At 44.3% G+C, this 24553-nt stretch overlaps 1 protein-coding gene and 1 pseudogene across 1 annotated transcript in view; both read left to right on the forward strand.

Annotated features, from left to right (window-relative positions):
- The first annotated feature begins 233 nt into the window (after nt 1–233).
- Nucleotides 234–24553, forward strand: part of LOC126235023 (calcitonin gene-related peptide type 1 receptor-like) — a 40566-nt gene continuing 16246 nt past the window's right edge. Inside the window, exons 1-5 of the mRNA XM_049943759.1 lie at nt 234–281; nt 735–794; nt 1808–1888; nt 7347–7567; nt 15501–15789. Coding sequence (XP_049799716.1) covers nt 234–281; nt 735–794; nt 1808–1888; nt 7347–7567; nt 15501–15789 — 699 coding nt within the window. The remainder of the gene's footprint in view (nt 282–734; nt 795–1807; nt 1889–7346; nt 7568–15500; nt 15790–24553) is intronic.
- LOC126238405 (5S ribosomal RNA) lies at nt 14898–15015 on the forward strand (annotated as a pseudogene).

A 24553-nucleotide genomic window follows, 5' to 3' on the forward strand; every position in this document is an offset into this window, starting at 1 on the left:
CAAATTCTAGTGAGGAATTCCTCTCTCCCACTGTACCAGTAGGTAACTCATGGTATCTACAACATTGCCGGTGCCCGTTTGTATCCTCGTAAACAACTGCAGGAGCAACTCGTCCAGATCATGACCACCTGGTTCTGCACGCCGTCTGGAGATGGGGTGTGTCCGCCTGGGGAATCTCTCTGGGCCTTGTCGTGGCGCCAGCTCATCTGTGGGTCGTTCGAAGGCGTGTCGCGATGTCAGGGATGAGCCTGCAGACTGGCGGTGCCATTCGCAACCGTTCAGTGAGAGGTTGCTGTCGGCTGTCATTTACTCGGCGCCTGGCTCTTTCGATAGGCTGTCGAAGGAGTAACATGGCATTAGTGACGGGTAACCTATGTTTCGAGAGTCGTCTCCATTCACAGCCACATGGTGAAGGCTGGTTTACAGCAGTCGCAGCACGTGGCGTAGCTCCCCCTCCACTTTCGCTGGGCAGTGGAGGCGACAGGTAGACCCCCAGCTATCCCGGCATTCATTCAGCGCTGACGGCAGTCCCCCACTCAGCAGGCAGATCTCTGCGCTGTGCCACCGCAGGATTTCTCCTTCAGGCTGCCACGTGATCGTTGTTGCCGGCCACAAATTGTTGCCTTGCAGCGTCCCACCGGATGCATCGATTGAGAGTCTAACAGCTCCCAGAATCTGTACAATCCTTGTACTACTTTTCAGTGCCAATGTTTTACAAAGTTCTATGTGCATAGTTTCTTACGAACAAAATTAACAACACAAAAATACGTAGTTTGAATAAATACATTGAAAGTGTATATATAATTCCTTGTGTGATTGTAATAACAAAGAAATGAAAAGAGGAAGTATGTGTTATCATAAAGACTAAACATGACATCCTTAACATCAATACATGTCTTAAATAAATGGCGTGAAGTGTCTCTGGTCTGTGTGTGAGAGTTGTGTTAGTACCATTTCCCGACATGCATTACCCCAATGATAGGCCAGCCTTGCATCCACTCTTCACCCAACATTCTCTTTCCATACAACACTTAGTTATTACCATAGTCCCTTTACCCAGCACCCATCAACTTTAGATCCTCTCTGCTCTTAGATTGTGACTACGCTACGTACACTCCTCCTGTTCTTGATACTTCCGGCAGCATTGTCAGCCAGTGCCAACGTTGTCTGAAACCATTCTCCCATTTGTCGGGATAGATGCTCTGTCTCATGACACCTGCTCCTGCATTCGCTCATCTGTAACTTACAAACGGCATTAGTTCCCGCTTACTTGTTACTCTACATGTTACAAAAAACGCCTCCAATTTCCTCTTGTTGAATCGCTACTGTAATAAAATACAAAAAGCTAAGTTAGTTTTTGAATGTAGGCCGGTCCTCATCCTCACCAATTGTCCACTTCTTACTGCTGCCCTCCTTTTCCTGAAACTGAGGTACGCCACACCACCATGACTCGCACTGCATGTGCTCATTCCTCATAGTGTGCTTTGCCTATGGCGCTCTATCTAGGCGCCAGCAAAACACAAAGATCTCGAGAAAGACTTCATTACATGACTGGTGATGGCCTAGAATCCCCGCAAACTTAGCGTCTCCATGCACTCATAACACACCTAAGTATCGAGACAAACATGAGCAGCGGCATGGCCACAATCTCGTCATCGCTAACAGCGGAAAGCAACGTACACTCGCGTCTTAGGCAGAGCATAAGATACCGCGGGAAAGGGACAGAACTACTTTCACAGACCATAGTGATATGATTGAAGACGCTACTGCGAGAACTATAAATCTGAATTTGTTATTCGTAATACAGTCGTTTCTTGGCTGCTCCCTGGAGCGCGACAATGAACAACAACAGAACGGTCTGAAGAAACAATTGCCATTTTTCACAAAGGTAAATGCAATTAGGACCCTAAGTTTGGATTAGTCAACATGCGGAAGTTATCATATCAGAGAGGTGTCAGTTAACACGAAGAGTAGTCACTGACGACGAATTTCTACTCATCCCTGACTTTGATTTTCAAGCAGGCAGTGAACACATTGATATTATGATGTAACAACCACACTACCCGTTTGACCATGTTCCTCAAGCAGTCGTACGACAAGCTACTAAATGACAATGATGAATATTTCAGTTTCATAAATTCGGTAATGGAATAATGTGGACTGTGCTACACAACATGACCTAGAATTTGCTGATCCATTGAAGATCTATGAACAAATTAACTCTACTGATATACCATAATCACCTATTCTGTAAATGGTTTCACATGACAGATATAGTGAATACCAAGAGATTCCCTCAGTTTCTACTTAGACTTCTGCTACGTTTCCCCCCCCTGCCGGCCGAAGTGGCCGTGCGGTTAAAGGCGCTGCAGTCTGGAACCGCAAGACCGCTACGGTCGCAGGTTCGAATCCTGCCTCGGGCATGGATGTTTGTGATGTCCTTAGGTTAGTTAGGTTTAACTAGTTCTAAGTTCTAGGGGACTAATGACCTCAGCAGTTGAGTCCCATAGTGCTCAGAGCCATTTGAACCATTTTTTGAACGTTTCCCCTGAGACAGGTTGCGTGGCCTAATGTGGATATAATGATCTTGGTTTTCTTGTTGCCATCGACTGTTGATCTCCCAGTTGCTTCTTTGCTGTTGTTGCTCTCCAGTATCCCGTTGGTACTGGTTTGGATTTCCTTGTTCTTTCCAATTTCCTTTTTGCCGTTCGTTGTAATTATTATCGTTGTAATTGCCTAGACTAACTCTGTTCTCCCACCGTGGCTAGTTACTCTCTCTATAGTTCGAGTTGTTGTTGTTTTCCTGTGAGCGATAATTTCCCCCATTTCGTCTGTTGTCGTTCCTTTCTGACGATCCTTGTCAGCTGCAGTCATTGTTTCTGTCTCTTGCATTTTGTATCTCGTTGACACAGTCTAATTCACGTAGTGCGCTCTTGAAGAATTCAGTGGAATCGTTGCTCTTTCCGATGAGGAGCTGTTGGTGGTGCAGAAGTACTCGTAATTTGACGTAACAGCGCTTCATAATTTCCTTGAGGCTGTACGGCTGGTCCAGAAACCGATTCTTCTTAATTAGCGACTCAAAGAACTTCCCCGGATTACGGAATCCTGATGCTTCTAAACCTTTGGTCGTCTCCTGCTTGATTCTTTCCTGCGTGTATTGCGACCAATATGTGTTAAGGAACGCCTTCCTGTACTCTTTATACGAGCGATAACTCTCAGCAACACTGCGCATATGCTCCGCAATCGATCCCTCTAGAAATACGCAGATAAATTCCAGCTTGTATTTCAGTGGTCACTATTCTGCTAGCACTTTAGTGTGCTTGGCTATCCAACGTTCTGGATGTGATGTATTGTTATTCTCTTTTCACACTTGGAAATTGTGAATAGATAAGAAATATTTTTGGTCGAATGGTTCGACATTTCCCGCGAACGAAATATCCCTCGTTTCTGCAGCATGCATCTCCATAAATCGGTGTCCACACGATCCTTGTGCACTGTTAATACCTCCTCTTGTGTCGTCAGATTCACGGAGTAATTGTTTCGTCCGCCGAAGACGTACACAGTTGTGTTCTGATTGGGTTTCTGTCATACTCTTGCGCCTCCAACGGCGCGTGCTGTGTCGTGCGCCTTGTGGCGTCTGGTGTGGTCTCCTGCATCATTCGCCTTTGTGCTGGTGATGCACATCGAAATGTCGTAATCCAAGCTCTTCACTCCTTCCCTGATTATGCGCGATTGCTGCCGTACCAGATTGTGATTATAATTGCGCAACCCGCTGATGTGCTTGCTGCACGTCTTTTGCTAGATCGTTTTGCCCTGAGATGATACGAGTCTCATCTTCTTTAATCTCTGACATTTCTGCCCGTTTGTTCTCAATCTGTTCGATGCGTTTCACGTTCTAACTAATTTTTTCTTACTTTTCCTGGACGATCCATCTTCAGCGTTTTTGGAGCGTGGCAAGAACCTTTTTGGTTTGGCACGTTTCGGCTTGGGCCTGTTTTACTTGTTCTTTAGCTAAAAACCAGTCCTCGCATGCATCTTCGGCTACTAATCTTGCGTCCTGGCATCGCGTTTTGCCTCGTTCGCGACCTCTTGCGTCTCTGTCGATGTTTCCTTGACGCATTCTACCCATTCCTTAACACCCGCTACTTACTTCTTAACGTGCTCTATACTATCAGCGAGCTGTTCAGCTACCATTCGTATCTCCTTCGTCTCCTTCATCTTCTTCATCTCCTTTGAGGTTATCTCCTCTTTCTCCTGCCTCTCTTGTCTCTTCTGCTCCGCTTCCTGCATGAGTAGCACGAGGGCCTCAAATCGAGATACTCCGCTAATACCTCCAGGACTAGACGAATGCGATTCCATCGTTCTATGACGTTTTGTACGTGAGTTTGATCCGCTACTCTCACTAACTGTACGTCTTGCCATGCCAACAGATTCTACATGGCACTCTGCAGCCGTTTCATCTTCGCTCACGTTGTCTGACTTAGCTTCTTCGTCATAATCAGAAAATACCGTGTTCGACATATCTGCAAGGTCAGCAACTACATTCGACTGAGAATTCCCCGCAGCTTCCTCTTGATCAGTGGTACCAGCCTGACATTAATCCATTTGTGGTGAGATTCTAATATTCCCACTACTTTGGAGCAAACGTGCCTTGCTTCTAATGATCACGCATTCAGGTTTCTACTCCCCAGAGATTTCTATTGTTCCGCGTCGTAATGCCGCGCAGCTCTGCTCTGAAATTTTCTCTGACGAGCCTCTAATTCTAAATTCTTGAGAACGCATATCAAATAAAGACAACCCTAAGCTATGATAAAATGTAATAACCAACCATCCCACTCGTTAACATAACGCTGTCCTCCGACAGGAACAATTAACAAGTGACACAGAAATCACAACAACAAACAAATAGTAATGCAAACAAACAACGCACACAGAATTTACAAATCATCAATGTATTTAGAGCCAGTAATTCTTATGGTTACGCGAAACTGATTTACCACACTGCACCAGTTGCATTTCAACATGGGAATGCAGAAACCTTGTAACGAAAATTGCATCAGACGGTCACAAATGGTGCCATAAATTCAAATCCTAGCAGCGGTCACCAAATTCCAAGACTACACTGGACTTGCGGTATGTTTTGGAGGCGACAGGCGACTATGAGTTAACACCCAGACACCAATCACTTTAACTAGTAAAACTTCCACTTCACTACCTACCGCATGCGTCTGCTAAATTTATTTTGTCCTTTGACTGTGTTTGTTGTTGATAGCCTGCATTAGCGGTTATGGTTATCATATTTATCAGAATCTAAATGACTAAACTGCCTGCTTGTTCTCAACTCTGGAAAAATTCTGTTTGAAGGAGAGCCACTGTAAAGATCATGCGTGCATTAACAATGTACACGCTCCTATCAGTGCCTGCTCATGCTGATAACTTCCTGTTGCCTCTTGGACATGATGTCTTGGGTGAAATATCAACATTAAATTGTACCTTTGAATATGGAGATTAGTGAGAAGATGAATCGTCCTCTCTCAACCGTGTAATACCCTTACAAGTTTTCAGACTGTCTATTACCACCCTCTGATCCCGGTCTCTCCTTAAGCAGTTACAGACTTCTGCACTCAGCAGGACACAGTGTTTTACCACAAGGGTATCTTCCACTTGGTGAGACAGTGGCATGATTGTCTCAATGCTCATGGCGATTTTGCCTAATTGGCATACCTATTCTCGGCTGTACGGCCTTGAAAGAGAAACTATTTGATCACTTCTTATACAGGGTGTTACAAAAAGGTATGGCCAAACTTTCAGGAAACATTCCTCACACACAAAGAAAGAAAATATGTTATGTGGACATGTGTCCGGAAACGCTTAATTTCCATGTTAGAGCTCATTTTAGTTTCGTCAGTATGTACTGTACTTCCTTGATTCACCGCCAGTTGGCCCAATTGAAGGAAGGTAATGTTGACTTCGGTGCTTGTGTTGACATGCGACTCATTGCTCTGCAGTACTAGCATCAAGCACATCAGTACGTAGCATCAACAGGTTAGTGTTCATCACGAACGTGGTTTTGCAGTCAGTGCAATGTTTACAAATGCGGATTTGGCAGATGCCCATTTGATGTATGGATTAGCACGGGGCAATAGCCGTGGCGCGCTACGTTTGTATCGAGACAGATTTCCAGAACTAAGGTGTCCCGACAGAAAGACGTTCGAAGCAATTGATCGGCGTCTTAGGGAGCACTGAACATTCCAGCCTATGACTCGCGACTGGGGAAGACCTAGAACGACGAGGACACCTGCAATGGACGAGGCAATTCTTCGTGCAGTTGACGATAACCCTAATGTCAGCGTCAGAGAAGTTGCTGCTGTACAAAGTAACGTTGACCACGTCACTGTATGGAGAGTGCTACGGGAGAACCAGTTGTTTCCATACCATGTACAGCGTGTGCAGGCACTATCGGCAGCTGATTGGCCTCCACGGGTACACTTCTGCGAATGGTTCATCCAACAATGTATCAATCCTCATTTCAGTGCAAACGTTCTCTTTGCGGATGAGGCTTCATTCCAACGTGATCAAATTGTAAATTTTCACAATCAACATGTGTGGGCTGACGAGAATCCGCACGCAGTTGTGCAATCACGTCATCAACACAGATTTTCTGTGAACGTTTGGGCAGGCAATGTTGGTGATGTCTTGATTGGGCCCCATGTTCTTCCACCTACGCTCAATGGAGCACGTTATCATGATTTCATACGGGATACTCTACCTGTGCTGCTAGAACATGTGCCTTTACAAGTACGACACAACATGTGGTTAATGCACGATGGAGCTCCTGCACATTTCAGTCGAAGTGTTCGTACGCTTCTCAACAACAGATTCGGTGACCGATGGATTGGTAGAGGAGGACATTTTGAACATTTCCTGTAACAAAGTGTTCGAAATCACGCTGGTACGTTATGTTGCTGTGTTTCCATTCCATCATTAATGTGATTTGAAGATAAGTAACAAAATGAGCTCTAACATGGAAAGTAAGCGTTTCCGGACACATGTCCACATAACATATTTTCTTTCTTTGTGTGTGAGGAATGTTTCCTGAAAGTCTGGCCGTACCTTTTTGTAATACCCTGCATAACTCAAAAAATTACTAGCCAATCATATATTAGCGGTGACACCTTATATAATCTAATCTCCGTTAGTCATCGACAATGTGGTGCGGGGTCAAAGGAGTGGCCTGCCTGGCCCTGCTCAGCTACCCCTGACAAGTCCCTCCTCCTCTGTACCTGACGCTGGGCGTCTCTGTCACCATGAACTGACTGTTGAGAACCCGGTTTCACGGTTCACAGGTGGCGTGCCAGGCGCTGCACGTGGCGCTGCAGTACCTGATGCTGGCCAACTACCTGTGGATGTTCTGCGAGGGTCTCCACCTGCACCTGGCGCTGGTCGTCGTCTTTGTCAAGGACGAGTCGGCGATGCGCTGGTTCCTGCTCGTGGGCTGGGGATTGCCGCTGCCCATCGCCGCTCTCTACGTGGGGGTCCGCATGTCTCGGCCTGCTGACGTGCTGCAGTGAGTAACGGAAATGTGACGCAGTACAAAAGCAAAACAGAACTGCTCGAAGATTAGTTACTTCAGTGCATACGTGATAGATTAGCCCTTTTCCCGAATGCTAACAGGCAAGTTGATTCCACACTAGGACACTAGATGGTTGTTCAGATGGAGCCACTGTCCAGACCTGTTCTGCTGTAGCTATCGGTAGTTCTTACAGTCACAGACTACTCGGTAAGTGTGGCAGCCATAGCTGCAGAAATCCATTTGAATAAATACGTAACTGCAACAGCTGCCTTGAGAAGATTTATTGATCTACTATTGGGTGACAACCAGTTTCCGACTGTGAAGTCACATCCTCAGGTGCCAAATAAGTGACCTAAAGAAGGCAAAAAACCTTTTGTTAACTTACTTTGGCTAAACTACATGATAAATTTTTAATTACATTGTAAATAACAAAAGAAAGAGCACGGCGCTTTTAAGACATGGAAACCGTTCCTCAAGAAAACATAGATGTCCCCTATGATCAGGCTGATCACAGCATAAAAATGAAACCGTCAAGAAAACTTGAAATTGACTTACATGCAAGATGTAACCTAGAGGAAACAGCGATGCTCTGAATCCAGTCCAGTTGTAAAAGAATCCCACTGATACATTATGATACCGAAGGGAAACTCAGGATCCATTATAAGAGCCTCCAGTAATAAATACTGCTTACACTATTAGCTGTAAGGACACACGCAGTTCACATTATGTAAGCACTATTTATTTCTGGGGGTTCTTAGAATCAGTGCTCAGTTTCCCTTGGGTATCATTACGCATTATCCGGATTGTTTTATAACTGATTTCTGAGCATTCCTGTTTCTTCTAAGTTTCAGCTCACATGTAGTCCATTGTTTTACGCTACGATCATCATGAATGTAGGAGACGTCTATGTTTTGTTGAGAGACGGCTTCCACGTCTGAAAAGGTCCGGGATCTTTCTTTTGTTATTTATAGTGGAATTAAAATTTTGTCATATAGTTTAGCGAGCGTAGGTTAACAAAAGGTTTTTTACATCTTATTTAGCCCGCCGCTGTGGCCGAGCGGTTCTAGGCGCTTCAGTCCGGAACCGCGCTGCTGCTGCGGTCGCAGGTTCGAATCCTGCCTCGGGCATGGATGTGTGTGATGTCCTGAGGTTAGTTAGGTTTAAGTAGTTCTAAGTCTAGGTGACTGATGACCTCAGATGTTCAGTCCCATAGTGTTTGGAGCTATTTGAACAATTTTGAACATCTTATTTTGGTTAGTTGTTTGGCACCTAAGGATGTGACTTTATAGTCAGGAAACTAATTGGGAACCAACAGGAGATCAATAAATGTAGTCCCAGCAGCTGTTGCGTTTATTTGTTTATTCATATAGCCTTGTACGGCCTAAAACTAGAGGTCAGCTAAACTATCAGTTACTAATAATGGCTACAGAATTCCATTTTCAACCAGGAGATAGGTTCCAGAAACCTATTAATTATTTAGCAGACTCGAAGTAGGCCATCTTAAATAAAGGTTCTTGGGGTTACAACCCCCTTGTCCCCCTACTCTCGCCAGTATGACGTGATTCACACCTATCACCACCATTGTGTCCTGATCATAGTGTCCAGAAGCGATGATTTTCATCTGGAGCAGGTGAGTGGGTTAACACCTATGTCCAAGTGTCATGCAGATGAGAGAAGTCACATGAAGTCTACTAAGCTTCACCTAGGTGAACCATATCCGAGAAGAGACTTACCGTTATAGGGCCCCCAGGTTGTCGCCATTATTGTGCTGGGATACATTCCCTTCACGGTTCCAATCGTGATAACCAGCTTTCTTTATCATTGAGTTCAAATCCATATGAGGGACTGGTGTTGGGTAGACATGTCCTTCCGTAATGCTCCTCTTAGCAAAGCAGTCGACGTTCCATTATGGAGAATATCTGGTCGTCCTTTCTTCCCTTACCTGCAGACATTCCCGCCAGTCTGGTGCATCAGCGAACTCTGCATTTAACAGTTCGGTAAATTTGGAAATTTGTGGAAAGGTCTTATGGGCCCAGACTGCAGAGGTCAGCGGTCCCTAAGCTTACACATTACTTCACTCCGTCTTCAGGCCACGAGTGGCCTACCGGGACCATCCGACCGCCGTGTCATCCTCAGTGGAGGATGCGGATAGGAGGGGCGTGGGGTCAGCACACCGCTCTCCCGGCCATTATGATGATATTCTTGACTGAAGCCGCTACTATTCGGTCGGTTGGCATCACGAGGCTTAGTGCACCCCGAAAAATGGCAACAGTGCATGGCGGCTGGATGGTCACCCATCCAAGTGCCGGCCGCGCCCAACAGTGCTTAACTTCGGTGATCTCACGGGAACCGGTGTATCCACTGTGTCAAGGCCGTTGCCCTTACACACTACTTAATCTAACTTAAATTAACACACCCACACACACTTGCCCGCGGGAGGACTGAAACCTCCAATGGGGTGAACCGCGCGGACCGTGACAAGACACCGTAGACCGCGCGGCTACCCAGTTTGGCTAACAGTTCGGTCTTTACCTTCTCCTTCGGTTGACGTCTCCAATACCTGGCCTCACTGCTGCCGACCGTATGGCAACGGGCTTAATCTTATACAGTGAACTTTTGCAGATCATAGATGACACAGTGAACAACTAATGGAATACTCCGTCAAATACAAATTATTTCAGAAAGGCTTGACGTGAGCCGAGAGCTTTTACTTCTCTCCTGCATCAGCTGAACTCGGTCTGGCCGAGGGCACCTACAATAATGTCAGGGTGGGTGTTGCGATACCTCTGTTGTCTTGCAGTTGCTGTTCAAGCTTGAGGATCAGTATACTCAAGAGTTTTTTGCCATGAAGACTCAGTGTTATAATTCTGCAAAACAATAGAGAGCTAGATATTGTGGGTATGATGTCTCTGTTATTTTGTTGTGTATCACTGTACAAGGTGTTTCAGAAGTGATTGTCATGAATTCACACGTGGAAAGTACAGGCCAAAGGTAGCTTAAGAAAGCTCCAATAAACATGAGTCCACAAATAAAACAGTTGCCGAGGTATCGCATTAATTGGAGTTGGGAACCAACTGTAAAAGCCGCTGGATACCACGGTATCTACGTTGGTATCTCAAGGTTTGGAATAGACTGCCTGTCTGTTTGCGCTTGTGCACCTGCAAGATACCCACTACTGCTTCAGTTTAACATTATGCGCAACTGATTTATGTGCGGGACCTTTGCATAAATGCCCTAACTTGAAAGCTATGTCAATTTTGCTTGGCCCAATGATTGACATTCAAACATTTGGTAAAATTATTAAATAAAATTTCTTTTTCAGCTGATAATGAAACAAATTAATGAAAGGTTTGTCTGTTCTTATAGAAAGAACGTTCCGACTCAAATTTGAATTTTTATAGAACAAATTGATTTATTCATTCAGCATTTCAGATAATTATAAGAACAAAAAAATCACTTCTTTAAACAAATATTAACGCGGTTGATCTTTACACAGCATGAAATTGCATCAGATTCCACAATGTAATTTAAACGCATCTGACTTTTTATTAACAATGTAAAATTTAACGCATCTGAATTTGTATCTTTATTTATCGTTAACGCATCTGACTTTTTACTAAAACTATGGTGTCCTACAGAATGGTATCTCTTATTACCACAAGTCCCCACTTTTGGATCGAAAGAAAAGGATATTCCACAACTATATCCATTAATCAACGTGCACATACAATTACTGCACCAACATATGCACAGGAGAAACGTAAGGATCGAGCTGTTGCCAGTTCCGATATTCACCATACAGTAACTATCTCTACTCAAAATTATTCCACCGAAAACCAAAATTATTACATATAACTTCCGCGCCTATTTCGTCATTCACTGTAATAGCCACTATTGTACTGCTGGCTACTCCCGACACAAATTCACCCATTGAAATGTGAAAACGCTTCCAAAGTTACACATACAAAATACACACACTCAAGATGAACTGCTTACTTTGTTGCAGCCAAAATTCATGGCTACGTTATCAGTTTCCGAATCTCTTTCCCCGCTTTGCAATTTTAATTATCCAGAAAATCTCCTCACGTGACTCTACATTCCAATACACGTGAATAAGCAAGTTTGCTAAAATTTGACACACGCTTTCACACTAGATACCACGTGTCCTCAACAAAGGAACCACGTTACTAAATCTTTCAAGATATCAGCTACGTAAGGAAATTGAAAATTTATAACAGTACTTAATTTCACACGCATATTTCATGTAATAACACACTTCCTACTTACATGGTATAGGTCCCTAGCACTCGTGCATAAAATTCTTGATCAACCCCACGTGGTGAGTGCCAGGTTTAAAACGAAATAAATTGCCACACGCAATTACATATTTCATTTTTCCTAATGAACTTGCATTCTCAAACAAATTAGATTAATTTATTCACCGTGCAATTGTTATAGAACTCCAAAACTGCAAATTACTATCACAAAGGAAAGCAACAATTTTACATCACCTACTACCGCACATTACCTACCTAAGTAAATTTCGTTCCCCCAAAATTTTAATATTACTTTACGTCTAGCTGCAAAAAAAAGGTTGTTCACCTAATATGAAACCATTAATCATAAATATAGCACACTTCCCACACTTAAAACGAGCATGGCTCGACCCATCTCAGAAAAGCGTCCTCTCTCGTCCAAGTCTTCAGCAGCAGTCCCGACTCGCACCCACGCTACAATTCTTCTCGCTTGACAGCTCATGGTGGGGGCGGCTCCCAACCAATCATCAGCTGAGAAATTCCCCGGTTTAAAGTTGCCAGTCAAACCTCCCTTCTACATAATGGGAATATCCCGCGCTTTTCTTCCCAAAGACTGAAACGTGAGTTTTGCAGACTATCCAGCCTTCCTACACGTCGCTACAGCCAAAGGCTGAAGTTTCAGAGCTTCCATAATCGCTGCCTATCAACTAGTTGTTCCCTATCGTACATCCACAATCGCTAAATATCCTTCGATCCTTATTCTCTCCCCAAACTCTCTTCCTGTAATTATTTTCGTACATTCATTTCTTTCACTCTCCTGCTGTGGACTCAATAGTATAAGGAAATATAGGAAACAGTGGGCATTCTTAACTTATTCAATCAATAAAAACAGTTCGATTCCTCTGGTTATTCTTTTATAACTTGGTGTTGGTTTGCAGAGACTGACAGTAAGTCTGTGCTTAGTAAATTAAACGATATTATTACGATCAAAAAATGATGTTATTTGGATCAAACTCGTGTTCTCAGAAGAACACGACTATCAGTTGCATTAAGTATTGTTACTTTGTTAGAAATATAAATGAGAATTGCCATTGTCAAAGACAATGGCCACCTCTCACACCTACTTCTTTTTCCTCTCCGTGCACTGCGCCGTAACGGCTTCACAATCAGTAACGAACGTGAAGGCACCATGGACAGAGCTTACACCAATGAAGAGCACGCTGCCATGCACTTCATGTATGGCAAAGCCCATGGGCGTGCCCTTGAGGCTGCAATATTGTATGAAAAATCTTTTCCTCTCCGCACGCAGCCCGACGGGCGTACATTTAGCCGGTTACATCAGCGCCTTAGAGAACGGGGAGTTTCGTACGCGAACGTCCGAGAACTTCGAAAAGGGGGATTGTTACCCGAAAAAATGGTTCAAATGGCTCTGAGCACTGTGAGACTTTACATCTGAGGTCATCAGTCCCCTAGACTTCGAACTACATAAACCAAACTAACCTAAGGACATCATACACATCCATGCCCGAGACAGGATTCGAACCTGCGACCGTAGCAGCAGCGCGGTTCCGGACTGAAGCGTCTAGAACCGTTCGGCCACAGCGGACGGCATTGCTACCCAAGAGCGTGGCCTCAGTCATAGCAATGTGAGGCGGATTTTACGTCGGCAAGTACTCTACCCATATCATCTCCAGCGAGTGCAAGCCCTCAACACCGCAGTTTTTCCTCCTAGAGAGAATTTCTGCCAGTGGTTACAACAAGTGTGTACCCTGAATCTCCTGTGCGTAAGCACTATTCAGTTCACGGGTGAGACGGGATTTATTCGTGGAGGTACTTTTAACTGCCATAACTATCATATTTGGTCCAATGGCAGTGGTAATTCAACACACGTATCAAGACATTAGCAACGTTACTCGTTGAACGTCTAGGCAGGACTGCTCGGAGACCACATAATTGGATCACACTTGTTACCACAGAGACTAACCAGACAGCGGTACATCCCGTTTCTGCAGACTGTACTTCCAGATGTACGTGACTATGTCCCACTGAACCGACGCCTGAACATGTGGTTCATGCATGGCGGTGCTGCGACACATTTTCATTTACGAGTGCGCCGGCTCCTAACTCGGACGTATGGTCAACATAGGACAGGTAGAGGACGGCCTGTGCCATGTCCTCCAAGATCTCTGGATTTATATTAAAAAACTAAAAACCCGCCTCGATTGCGAAAAAAGCACCTAGTGTTAACCCAGGTTTCGGCGTAGATAACTACACCTTCTTCAGAACAACAATAAAACCCACAAGTGCCTAAGAAGACCTTTGTCAATGATTAAAAGAACACCATAGCTATACATTTATAAACGAAAAAGGAAAGGAAAACACAAACAGTACATATGTACAAAGTCAAAACCACTATTAAGTTAAGTAGTGGTTTTGACTTTGTACATATGTACTGTTTGTGTTTTCCTTTTCTGTTTCGTATTTTAAATGTGTAGCTATGGTGTAATCATTGACAAAGGTCTTCTTAGGCACTTGTGGGTTTTATTGTTGTTCTGAAGATGGTGTAGTTATCTACGCCGAAACCTGGGTTAACACTAGGTGCTTTTTTCGCAATCGAGGCGGGTTTTTAGTTTTTTAATATATTAACCAACGATTGCTGACGCGCTGCGATGTTGAAGGTTCTCTGGATTTAAATCCCATGGATTTGAGTGTGTCAGGACATGTCAAAAGCCTGGTCTACGCTAGCGAGGTCAACTCTCTTGAGGAATTACGTTTGCAGATTGAAGCAGCCTTCAAGCATGTACAGAATTCCCCAGGGCTGCATGAGAGGCTTCGCAACTCATTTCAGAGACGAGATCAATGTTGCATGCAGACGCATGGACCACTTTTCGAGCACCTACTTGAACGCTTAGAGATGCCATATGTTCATAGACACTGATGAACCGCAACAGAAAATGTGTTGTTTCTCGTCAGCGGTTGATTTGTGGACCCATGTTTGTAGGAGCTTTTTAGCTACTTTTGGCCTGTACTTTTCATGTGTGAATTATTAACCGTCACTTATGAAACAGGGCAACGGCCTTGCCGCAGTGGATACACCGGTTCCCGTCAGATCACCGAAGTTGAGCGCTGTCGGGCGTGGCCGGCACTTGGATGGGTGACCATCCGGGCCGCCATGTGCTGTTGCCATTTTGCGGGGTGCACTCAGCCTCGTGATGCCAACTGAGGAGCTACTCGACGGAATAGTAGCGGCTCCACTCAAAGAAAACCATCATAACGACCGGGAGAGCGGTGTGCTGACCACACGCCCCTCCTATCCGCATCCTCAGTTGAGGATGACACGGCGGTCGGATGGTCTCGATGGGCCACTTGTGTCCTGAAGACGGAGTGCTACTTCTGAAACACCTTGTATTTACCACAGTGCTACAAGACAGTGTTTTACTTGGAGCTGAGAGAAGTGACTGCCGCATTCTCACTGACGCATGTGATGCGCGCGTGCTTGTGTGTGTGTGTGTGTGTGTGTGTGTGTGTGTGTGTGTGCGTGCGTGTCTGGTCTGTGTACAAAAGTGCTAGATGCCTGACAGCATCGTGCAGAGGGTGTTGATGGTGTCAGCACACAACCTGCTGAGGGCAATGTGTCGCGCCCGCCGCTCACTGAGCTGCTGTGTGGCCAGGTGCTGGATGCACGACAGCACGGCGCAGTGGGTGCTGACGGTGCCGGTGTGCCTGTCGCTGGTGGCGAGCGCCGTCTTTCTGGTGAACGTGGTGCGCGTGCTGCTCACCAAGCTGCACACGCACTCGGCCAACCCGGCCCCAGTGGGGATGCGCAAGGCGGCGCGCGCCGCCGCCATCCTGGTGCCGCTGTTCGGCCTGCAGCACGTGCTGCTGCCGTTCCGGCCTGCGCCGCACGAGCCGGGCGAGCGCGCCTACCAGCTCATCTCAGCCGTGCTCGTCTCGCTACAGGTACGCAGCCCCCTGTCTCCACAGGGGCCTAACACTGAAGTACCAGTCTTGTGCTACATTAAATACGAGGGGCGCTCAGTAAGTAATACAACACATTTTTATCTGGAAACAAGTTGGTTCCTCTCATTTTTTTGGCTACAGAACCCTATTTTTCAGCACTATCTCGCTTCAATGTGACGTCCTTTTGTTATCTTACTGAGAGGGCCTGTATGTCAGCACGGTACCACTCTACATCTACATTTATACTCCGCAAGCCATCCAACGGTGTGTGGCGGAGGGCACTTTACGTGCCACTGTCATTACCTCCCTTTCCTGTTCCAGTCGCGTATGGTTCGCGGGAAGAACGACTGCCGGAAATCCTCCGTGCGCGCTGGAATCTCTCTGATTTTACATTCGTGATCTCCTCGGGAGGTGTAAGTAGGCGGAAGCAACATATTCGGTACCTCATCCAGAAACGCACCCTCTCGAAACCTGGACAGCAAGCTACACCGCGATGCAGAGCGGCCGGCCGGTGTGGCCGTGCGGTTCTAGGCGCCTCAGTCTGGAACCGCGTGACCGCTACGGTCGCAGGTTCGAATCCTGCCTCGGGCATTGATGTGTGTGATGTCCTTAGGTTAGTTAAGTTTAAGTAGTTCTAAGTTCTAGGGGACTGATGACCACAGATGTTAAGTCCCATAGTGCTCAGAGCCATTTGAACCACTTTTTTGATACTGAATAAGGTAAAGTGCGAAGTTATTCACATGAGTACTAACAGAAATCAGCTAAATTTCGATTACGCGATAAGTCACACAAATCTGAGGGCTGTAAATTCAACTAAATACTTAGGGATTAAAATTACAAATAACCTAAGCTGAAACGATCACACAGATAATATTGTGGGTAGAGCAAACCAAAGACTGCGGTACATTATCAGAACACTTAGAAGGTGCAACAGATCTACTAAAGAGACTGCTTACACCACGCTTGTCCACTCAATTCTGGAGTATTGATGTGCGGTGTGGGATCCGCATCAGGTGGGAATGACGGATGACATCGAAAAAGTACAAAGAAGGGCAGCTCGTTTTGTATTATCGCGAAATAGGGGAGGTAGTGTCACAGACATGATACGTGAATTGGAGTGGCAATAATTAAAACAAAGGCGTTTTTCATTGCGACGGGATGTTCTCATGAAATTTCAATCACCAGTTTTCTCCTCCGATTGCGAAAACATTCAATTGACACCAACCTACATAGGGAGGAATGGTCATCACGATAAAATAAGATAAATCAGGGCTCGCACAGAAAAATTTAAGTGCTCGTTTCTCCCGCGTGCCGTTCGAGAGTGGAACGGTAGAGAGACAGCTTGAAGGTGGTTCATTGAACCCTCTGCCAGGCACTTTATTGTGAATAGCAGAGTAATCACGTAGATGTAGATGTAAGTGTATAGATAGTTCATCCATCCTGGAAGTCGAGAATCTCGACGATTTTTGCCTGTTGTCGATATCGATACTGGCACGATATACGTCTGTCTACCGGTTCTCGAGAGAAAGGGGTCGTAGCAGACGAACAGACAGACAATCGGATAAGAAAAGACAAAATATATCTTTTGTGTAATATAATACAAATTAACCATTTTCGGACTTTTCCCCCTTTTTACTGTGAATCATTACTACTTGACAAATTTCGTGATTCCAGTAACGCGGCATCTCTGGTAAGTCGTTCAATGCCGTTGCAAAAGCAGCCTTCTGTTTTTGTTGGAGGAGTTTTGAACTATACGTCACGAAGAGTGACACTGACCATCATGGTTGTGGGTGGATAGCAGCCGTAATTGTACATTGTGATAATGTTAAGGATAAGCTTGGCCTTCAATGGTTCAACGAGCGGAACTTCACTGCTTATCGCACATTCCAAATGTCAGAAGTTTTTAATAGGAGCATCGGAACATCTTACTTCGGTTCCAGTATACCTTGAGATGTAAGGACTCACAATGTTCGTAAGGATAACGAGACTAAGTGTATTTTTGTATGGTTTAAAGTTGACGGTGTATGTGCAAAATTAAAAACTGTATCTGATTTTATCATGTTTTATAAGAACTTAAATATGGTTTCCTATAAGGTTTGATGAGTCTTTTTGCGACTATCGAAATATGTGACATAAATGCCCATATCTCTTGATTCCATAACTTAGAATCTTAACTTTTTTACACCGGCAAGGTACCGTAGACCATCGTGTGTGATATAAATCTGAAGCTGTTACATGAACTCGTTCCTGAGGAAATGGGTCTTAACAGACGGACAAGAAAAGTGATCCAGTAAAGGTTCCGTTTTAACGGCATGACAGTACGCACTGTCATAAGACAGCATCTGTGAGACAATACCTCGTGAACAATAACAATCCTGAAATGCACTGGCCTTCCCAATGTAAACCTTTGGAAGGTCAGCTTCGCTCCTCATCCCAGCGTCCAAGCACCACTGCCTTCTCTGAAATCGGCTTTTGAGGGAGAATGGGATGCCATTCCTCCAAAGTGAAACACCCACGATTAAATTAATAGTGTTATTAGCGTTCTAAAAATTTAACAGCCTAACCTTTACTGTTAATGATTTTAACCGAATGGATAACTGCTAATCGGTATGACCGCTTCGCGAGTTGTTTCAATCGTTTGTCGCTGCTCTGTTACGCTGTATTCCAAGGACAGAGATTTTTTATTAAGTCGCGAAACGTTTACAAAAGTAAAGGTTATATATTCACTTTAAACGCAATTGGAGGCACTCAATTGCACTATTGTACATTTCTACCCATGTTTAAGCTCAACACAGGTCAAATATGCTGTAACATCGTCACACGTTGTGAAAATCTGCACGTGCTATCCTTTCACTGCAATCCATTGGCCGGCCCGGTAGACGTGAACGCTTAATATTGGAATTCCATATTTATAATCATTTCTTGGTAAACACTTGTCACTAGTCAGTATAATTCGGTTTGTTGGATGTCAACCCAGGGCGATAGGGACATGCTCTCAGCCGGTACAATATGATTCCTCCCGCTGCACCATTACAGCCGTCACATCTTTACTGACTCAACTGCGAGTCACTGATTTACAACAATAGCATTCGTTGGACGCACTCGGCATTTGACTATTGGTTCTTCGCTTATCCTCGACCTGTACCAGTAAAATATGCTTATCTTTGAGTAAGGAAGCATGGATCCCTTACAACAGACAGACACATCACTGAAAATATCTCCAGCAGAATTCAAGGTGTCATAAAGATGAAGGATAGCCACACCTCATATTAATATCCACAATAGGCGATAAAAAGTTCACTTTGTAAAAAGTACATTTTTCTGAATCTGTTAAGGCAGCCAGTCCACAGTGAAGTAGCCGAAAGGGCACGCGTCAACTCACGCCGTCTGGCGTTAAGTCTGGAACAGGATTCGTAATGAATGTGATAAAGAAAAGAACGTAGCTACTAGAACACTTAACTTTTATATCGTCCTTTGGTATACAGCATTCTTGATGATACAAGTGAGACTATCTTGAGATACATGCAACGTTACAAATGGTTAATGGCGCCTTGCTAGGTCGTAGCCATTAACTTAGCTGAAGGCTATTCTAACTGTCTCTCGGCAAATGAGAGAAAGGCTTCGTCAGTGTAGTCGCTAGCAATGTCGTCCGTACAACTGGGGCGAGTGCTAGTACGTCTCTCGAGACCTGCCTTGTGGTGGCGCTCGGTCTGCGATCCTGACAGTGGCGACACGCGGGTCCGACATGTACTAATGGACCGCGGCCGATTTAAGCTACCACCTAGCAAGTGTGGTGTCTGGCGGTGACACCACAGAATCCATTTTTTTGTGAAATCGGAGTGGTACGTGACGCTCGCGTAATCGGGTGGTGGGCGACGGGGTAGCTTACACCTTCCCCCATAGAAAAAAAATAATAATAATAATAATTTTCACAAACCGAAATCTAATCGTGCCCTTCCACACAGACCGGTGTATCAGTTGGGTATCAGTCTGAAGAAAGGCGGCACGTGTATTGCATACTGACTAGTACAGGTAGCAAATGTAGTCGGAATCATTTGTCCTGCAATCTCAAAAGTATTTCGCCGTCCACCGCGATACCTGCCCAAGTTACCGCCACCTCCCCGTCCCTCACCATCACACATCCTGGGCCTGGCTACGATCTTCGCTTGCTCATACCTATCTAAATTGCGCGAGCAGCAAGTAAAACACGTCATCCATCACCCTAGAAAATGAATTTCAGCTGTTAGTGCGCTGCATAAGGCAAAATAGGCGTCAAGATGTGGCACAACTCACAGTGAAGATCAGTGTTGGGGTAGGCACATGTGATTCATATCATATACACTGCCTGATAAAAAAGTGTAGCACCCAGAACACATGGTCGGATATGAATGTAACTTCATACACCTACACACCATCGGCGTATATGTAAACCATTAGAACTGTAATTCTTTGTGGCACGTACATGGCCACCGGAATGCATTGGTGTTGTTCGTGTTTGGTGTTGTTATCAGGACTGGTAGTGTGTATAACGGGTGTGAATACCGTCAGATGCTGAGTGATTTCTATGAAGGACACGCAAATGCCTCGTAACCGTCTGAAACAGAGCTATAAGTACCTGACACATCTTGAAAGTGGCCTCATTGTCTGTCTCCATTTGGCCAGTTGGTCGAACTGTGCATTATCTAGATTCGTGGGGCATTCGGATGTAACAGTGACGCGACTGTGGACTGTAAGGGAAAGTGAGGGCAGCCATACTCGTCGTCAAGAATCCGGTCAACCACATCTGACCACCACAAGGGGGAATCACCTTATTGTCCATGAAGCACATTGTATCCGCTTCACGTCTGTTGACGAAGGGAATACATAGTCATGCCACTTGCTGTGCATCCGCTAAAATAATGTCAAACGTCCTGGCTGAAACTGGGAGTTTGGATGCAGTGTCCGTTTGATTCTGCGTCAAAGTGGCTCGGACAAAAATGTTCAGCGTATTGCACCTGTGTGTTACCGTACGCCTGATAAATAGCATTATCACTGACTTACTTAACATGTACCGTATCTACGGGTCCCATAAAAAAATAAATATTCTGATCCTTTGCTTTCACTGTACTTTAACTTTTTCGACGTTTCCGTTTAATTGCAAGACAGTCTGCTAACTTTATCATCGTTGGCGACAGATTCCTGTTACTTGCATTTCTCTTACTTTGTCTGTTGTACATTCAAATGATTCATATGACTCTACGCACTATGGGACTTAACATCTGAGGTCATCAGTCCCCTCCACTTAGAACCATTTAAACCTAACTAACATAAAGACATCACATACATCTATGCCCGCGGCAGGATTCGAACCTGCGACCGTAGCAGCAGTGCGGTTCCGGACTGAAGCGTCTAGAACCGCTCGGCCACAGCGGTCGGCTGTGTTGTACATTACACACGTACTACTATGCAAAGACTCTCCTGCTTCAATGCCTTGAGTATCGCGTTTATGTCTTTACAGTAGCCAGATGTCCCGCTTTTGGTGACGCTCCCTATATTCCTTTTACGGAGAAGGAACCACTACAGCTGCATTGTTGGTCGTAATCCGAGGAAACTGCACCAGAAAAAGAAGACTGCGCAGTTCCGTTCTAGGCACGGACTGAGAACTGCGATCCTTAATGGCCTAGTGCAACCGGCACTATTCGCTATATCCAATAGCCGTCGGGTAACAGCTGCCTGTGGTATCTTGCAACTGCCTTCGCTCTTCTCTTTCCAACAGCTGTCGAAAGGCGTCTGTGGAAAGAAAAGCATTCTCTCTGTCTTGCATTCTGTTTCTTTTCGGCTTCATTGCAGAGATGGTACTGGTATTGGAATCTTTCTATTGGCCCTCTATAGTAGAGCATACTTGTGCAGTTGTTCCTCCCTCCTCCGTGAACACCTTTATTACTTATCTACCTCTTGAGGAATATTCAGACGTCGACAACCGAAACTTTAAAATGTAATCACCTGATTTCATTCCAATATAAATTTGTAGTGTCATTCCATTTCTTTTATGTTTCTGAAAGTTATGGCGCGCCGACTTTTACTATAAACAAATTTCTATGAAGTTTCACTTTTTGTTGGTTAGAGAAGAAGAGAAGTAAGATAAGGGTGAAAATGCATAACTGACAATATATCACTTACGTTACTGATAAATTTAAATATCACGCATTGCTTTGAGAGAATTGGCCTACAATGAAATCTATGCTTAATGGGGATGATATTACATTGTTTGGTAACTTTTATTGTTTTTTTCTGTCTTCTCACTATTTACGACAACAATATAGCCAACCAACGTGCGTTACATAGTTGAAACAGTCTAAAATACATTGAATTATCACGCTAAAATGGAATTTCTAGGACTTGAGCTGATTATTAATTTGCCCTGAGCTTAGAGACAATTGTAACTTATCGACTGCTGCTTAGTCCCCGGTTTCATTTCCAGAAAATGTTTAGATTGTAATAAAAATCTTCGGCAAAGACGACCGAAGACTTCTCGTGTAAGAAGTAACCCTCAATGCGGCAGCGGCCTTGTAAAGAGAGCCGAGGAGGGGCTAGAGAGGTAGGGCACTCTCTTGCCCTCGAGATGCGGAAACAGCAGATGAATGCGGAACAGTCAGCAACAATATTCAGCGTAAGGAAAAAAAAGGCAATGGTAACCACACCATTAAAGAAATATTATGTGTATTCAAGGAAATGTGGCCTGTAACTCAAAAGAAAGTGTCGTGATGACCTTTACATTGTAAAAAGTTTCCGGGATAGTCCTAAATTCAGATATTTGGAGCGCTATCTCCGAGGAAAGGACAACCACGAGACACAGACTGAATAAACTACGAAAGAGTAACATTCTACGAGATAGAGTGCCAGACGTCTGAATATGGTAAGAAAGCGATAAAATCTGAAAAGGGAAATGCAGAGCATCAGTATAGACGTACTAAGGAACTGTGAAGTAAAATGTACAGAAATAAAGAAGACACTAATTTATACAATGGGAGTAAGATCAGTTATAAACAGGAAGTTAGGGCATAGCGTGAGTTGCTGTGAACAGTTGAGTGATTGTGTTATTCTTGTCAGTATCAAGAACAAACTAACATCAGTAACACTAGTCTAGGTATACCTGCCGACGTCATAAGCAGGAGATTATAAGACAGAGTGTATAAGGACCTTGAACGTTAACTCAATATATAGAGGGAGATGTAAATCTAATAATCGTAGGGCGTTTGGACGATTTAACAGGAGACGAGATATGAGACAGAATTGCTGCAGAATACGTGTTCGGTAGTAGAAATGAAAGAGGAAAAAAGCTACTTAAGTTCTGAAACAAACTTCAGCACACAGTTTGAGAATAACAAGACAAGGAGATTAAGGAAATGGCAATTACTTTACATGGGTACACATGAGTAGGTACCCTTGGGAAAGGCATAGAGATACGGGCGGATTCAATCTGGTTTACATAATGGTCAGACATAGATTCGAAAATCAGAGCACTGGAGTACTGAGGAATGACAAAGTGCATTTGAAGCTCTTTAGACTGTCGATAAAGCGATAATGTATACCACAGTTTCAGTTAAACTGAAGAGTAACTGAAATCCGTAAAATGGACAATCACAGAAGTTGGAGATACAAATATAGGTATCACGAATTTAATGGCGGTAAACCGTGGGTAGCAGAAGAAATGCTTCAACTGATCGACGAAGGCAAGAAATTTAAAAATCAATAAAATAAAGACACACAGAAATACAAGTCATGTAGAACATCAGAAAGACGTGCAGGGAAGTTAATGCGAAATGGATGCAGAGAAAACGTGTAGATATCGAAAGAACTGAGTGTCTAAAGGAGATACGCAGCTTATAAAACAGTCAAAATAGGTGCCTGTGAAATTAAAACTAAAGGCGTCACCATTAAAAGTGCAAAAGAAATTCCATTTTTTCATGCTGAGCAGAAAGTAGGAGAGGATAGAGAGATACTGACAGAAGTGGAGCCCTGAGGACAATTCGTGAGTTGGGCTTGGGAAGCTCAGTCAGGAAGAGCATTGCCCGTGAAGTCATGGTTCCGGATTCAAGTCCCCGTCCTGTGCAAAGCTTCAGTTGGTTGACTTGGGGGAGGGGACCAAAGGAATCATCCCGGCATTTGCCTAAAGCGATTTAGGGAAATAACGGAAAACCTAAATTAGGATGGCCGGAAGCGGGTTTGAACTGTCCTCCTCCCGAATGCGAGTCCAGTGTGGTAACCACTGCGCCACCTCGCTCGGTGCACGGTTTCGACCTGCCAGGAAGTTTCGTAATAGCGCATTCTCTGATGCAGACTGAAATATTACTTGTGGGCGTATTATTTTGTTGTGTGATGTCCTTAGGTTAGTTAGGTTTAAGTATTTCTAAGTTCTAGGGGACTGATGACTATAGATGTTAAGTCCCATAGTGCTCAGAGCCATTTTTTTATTATTTTGTTCCTGTGTCTGTTTTCTCCGGTTTGGACACCATGCACCGAACGAACGATTGAGATGCGCCTTGTATTTATTTCGGTGATGCCAAGTTGCGACATAAACGCACTACGTCATTAATAAAACTGCTGCTATAGTATTACTGTCTGTGCATAAATGTGTATATTTTTTCACTATTTGTAGTGATGATAAATCTTTCTGTGTGCACTTTCTATATGATAAATTGTTAATTATATTACTGATTAATGCGTAGGAATTGATTGGTAAAAATATATCGTTAGGGAAGGATGAGCTGGAGAGAAATCGGTC

This window comes from Schistocerca nitens, chromosome 2 (assembly GCF_023898315.1).
Source record: "Schistocerca nitens isolate TAMUIC-IGC-003100 chromosome 2, iqSchNite1.1, whole genome shotgun sequence".
NCBI classification, from domain to species: Eukaryota; Metazoa; Arthropoda; class Insecta; order Orthoptera; family Acrididae; genus Schistocerca; species Schistocerca nitens.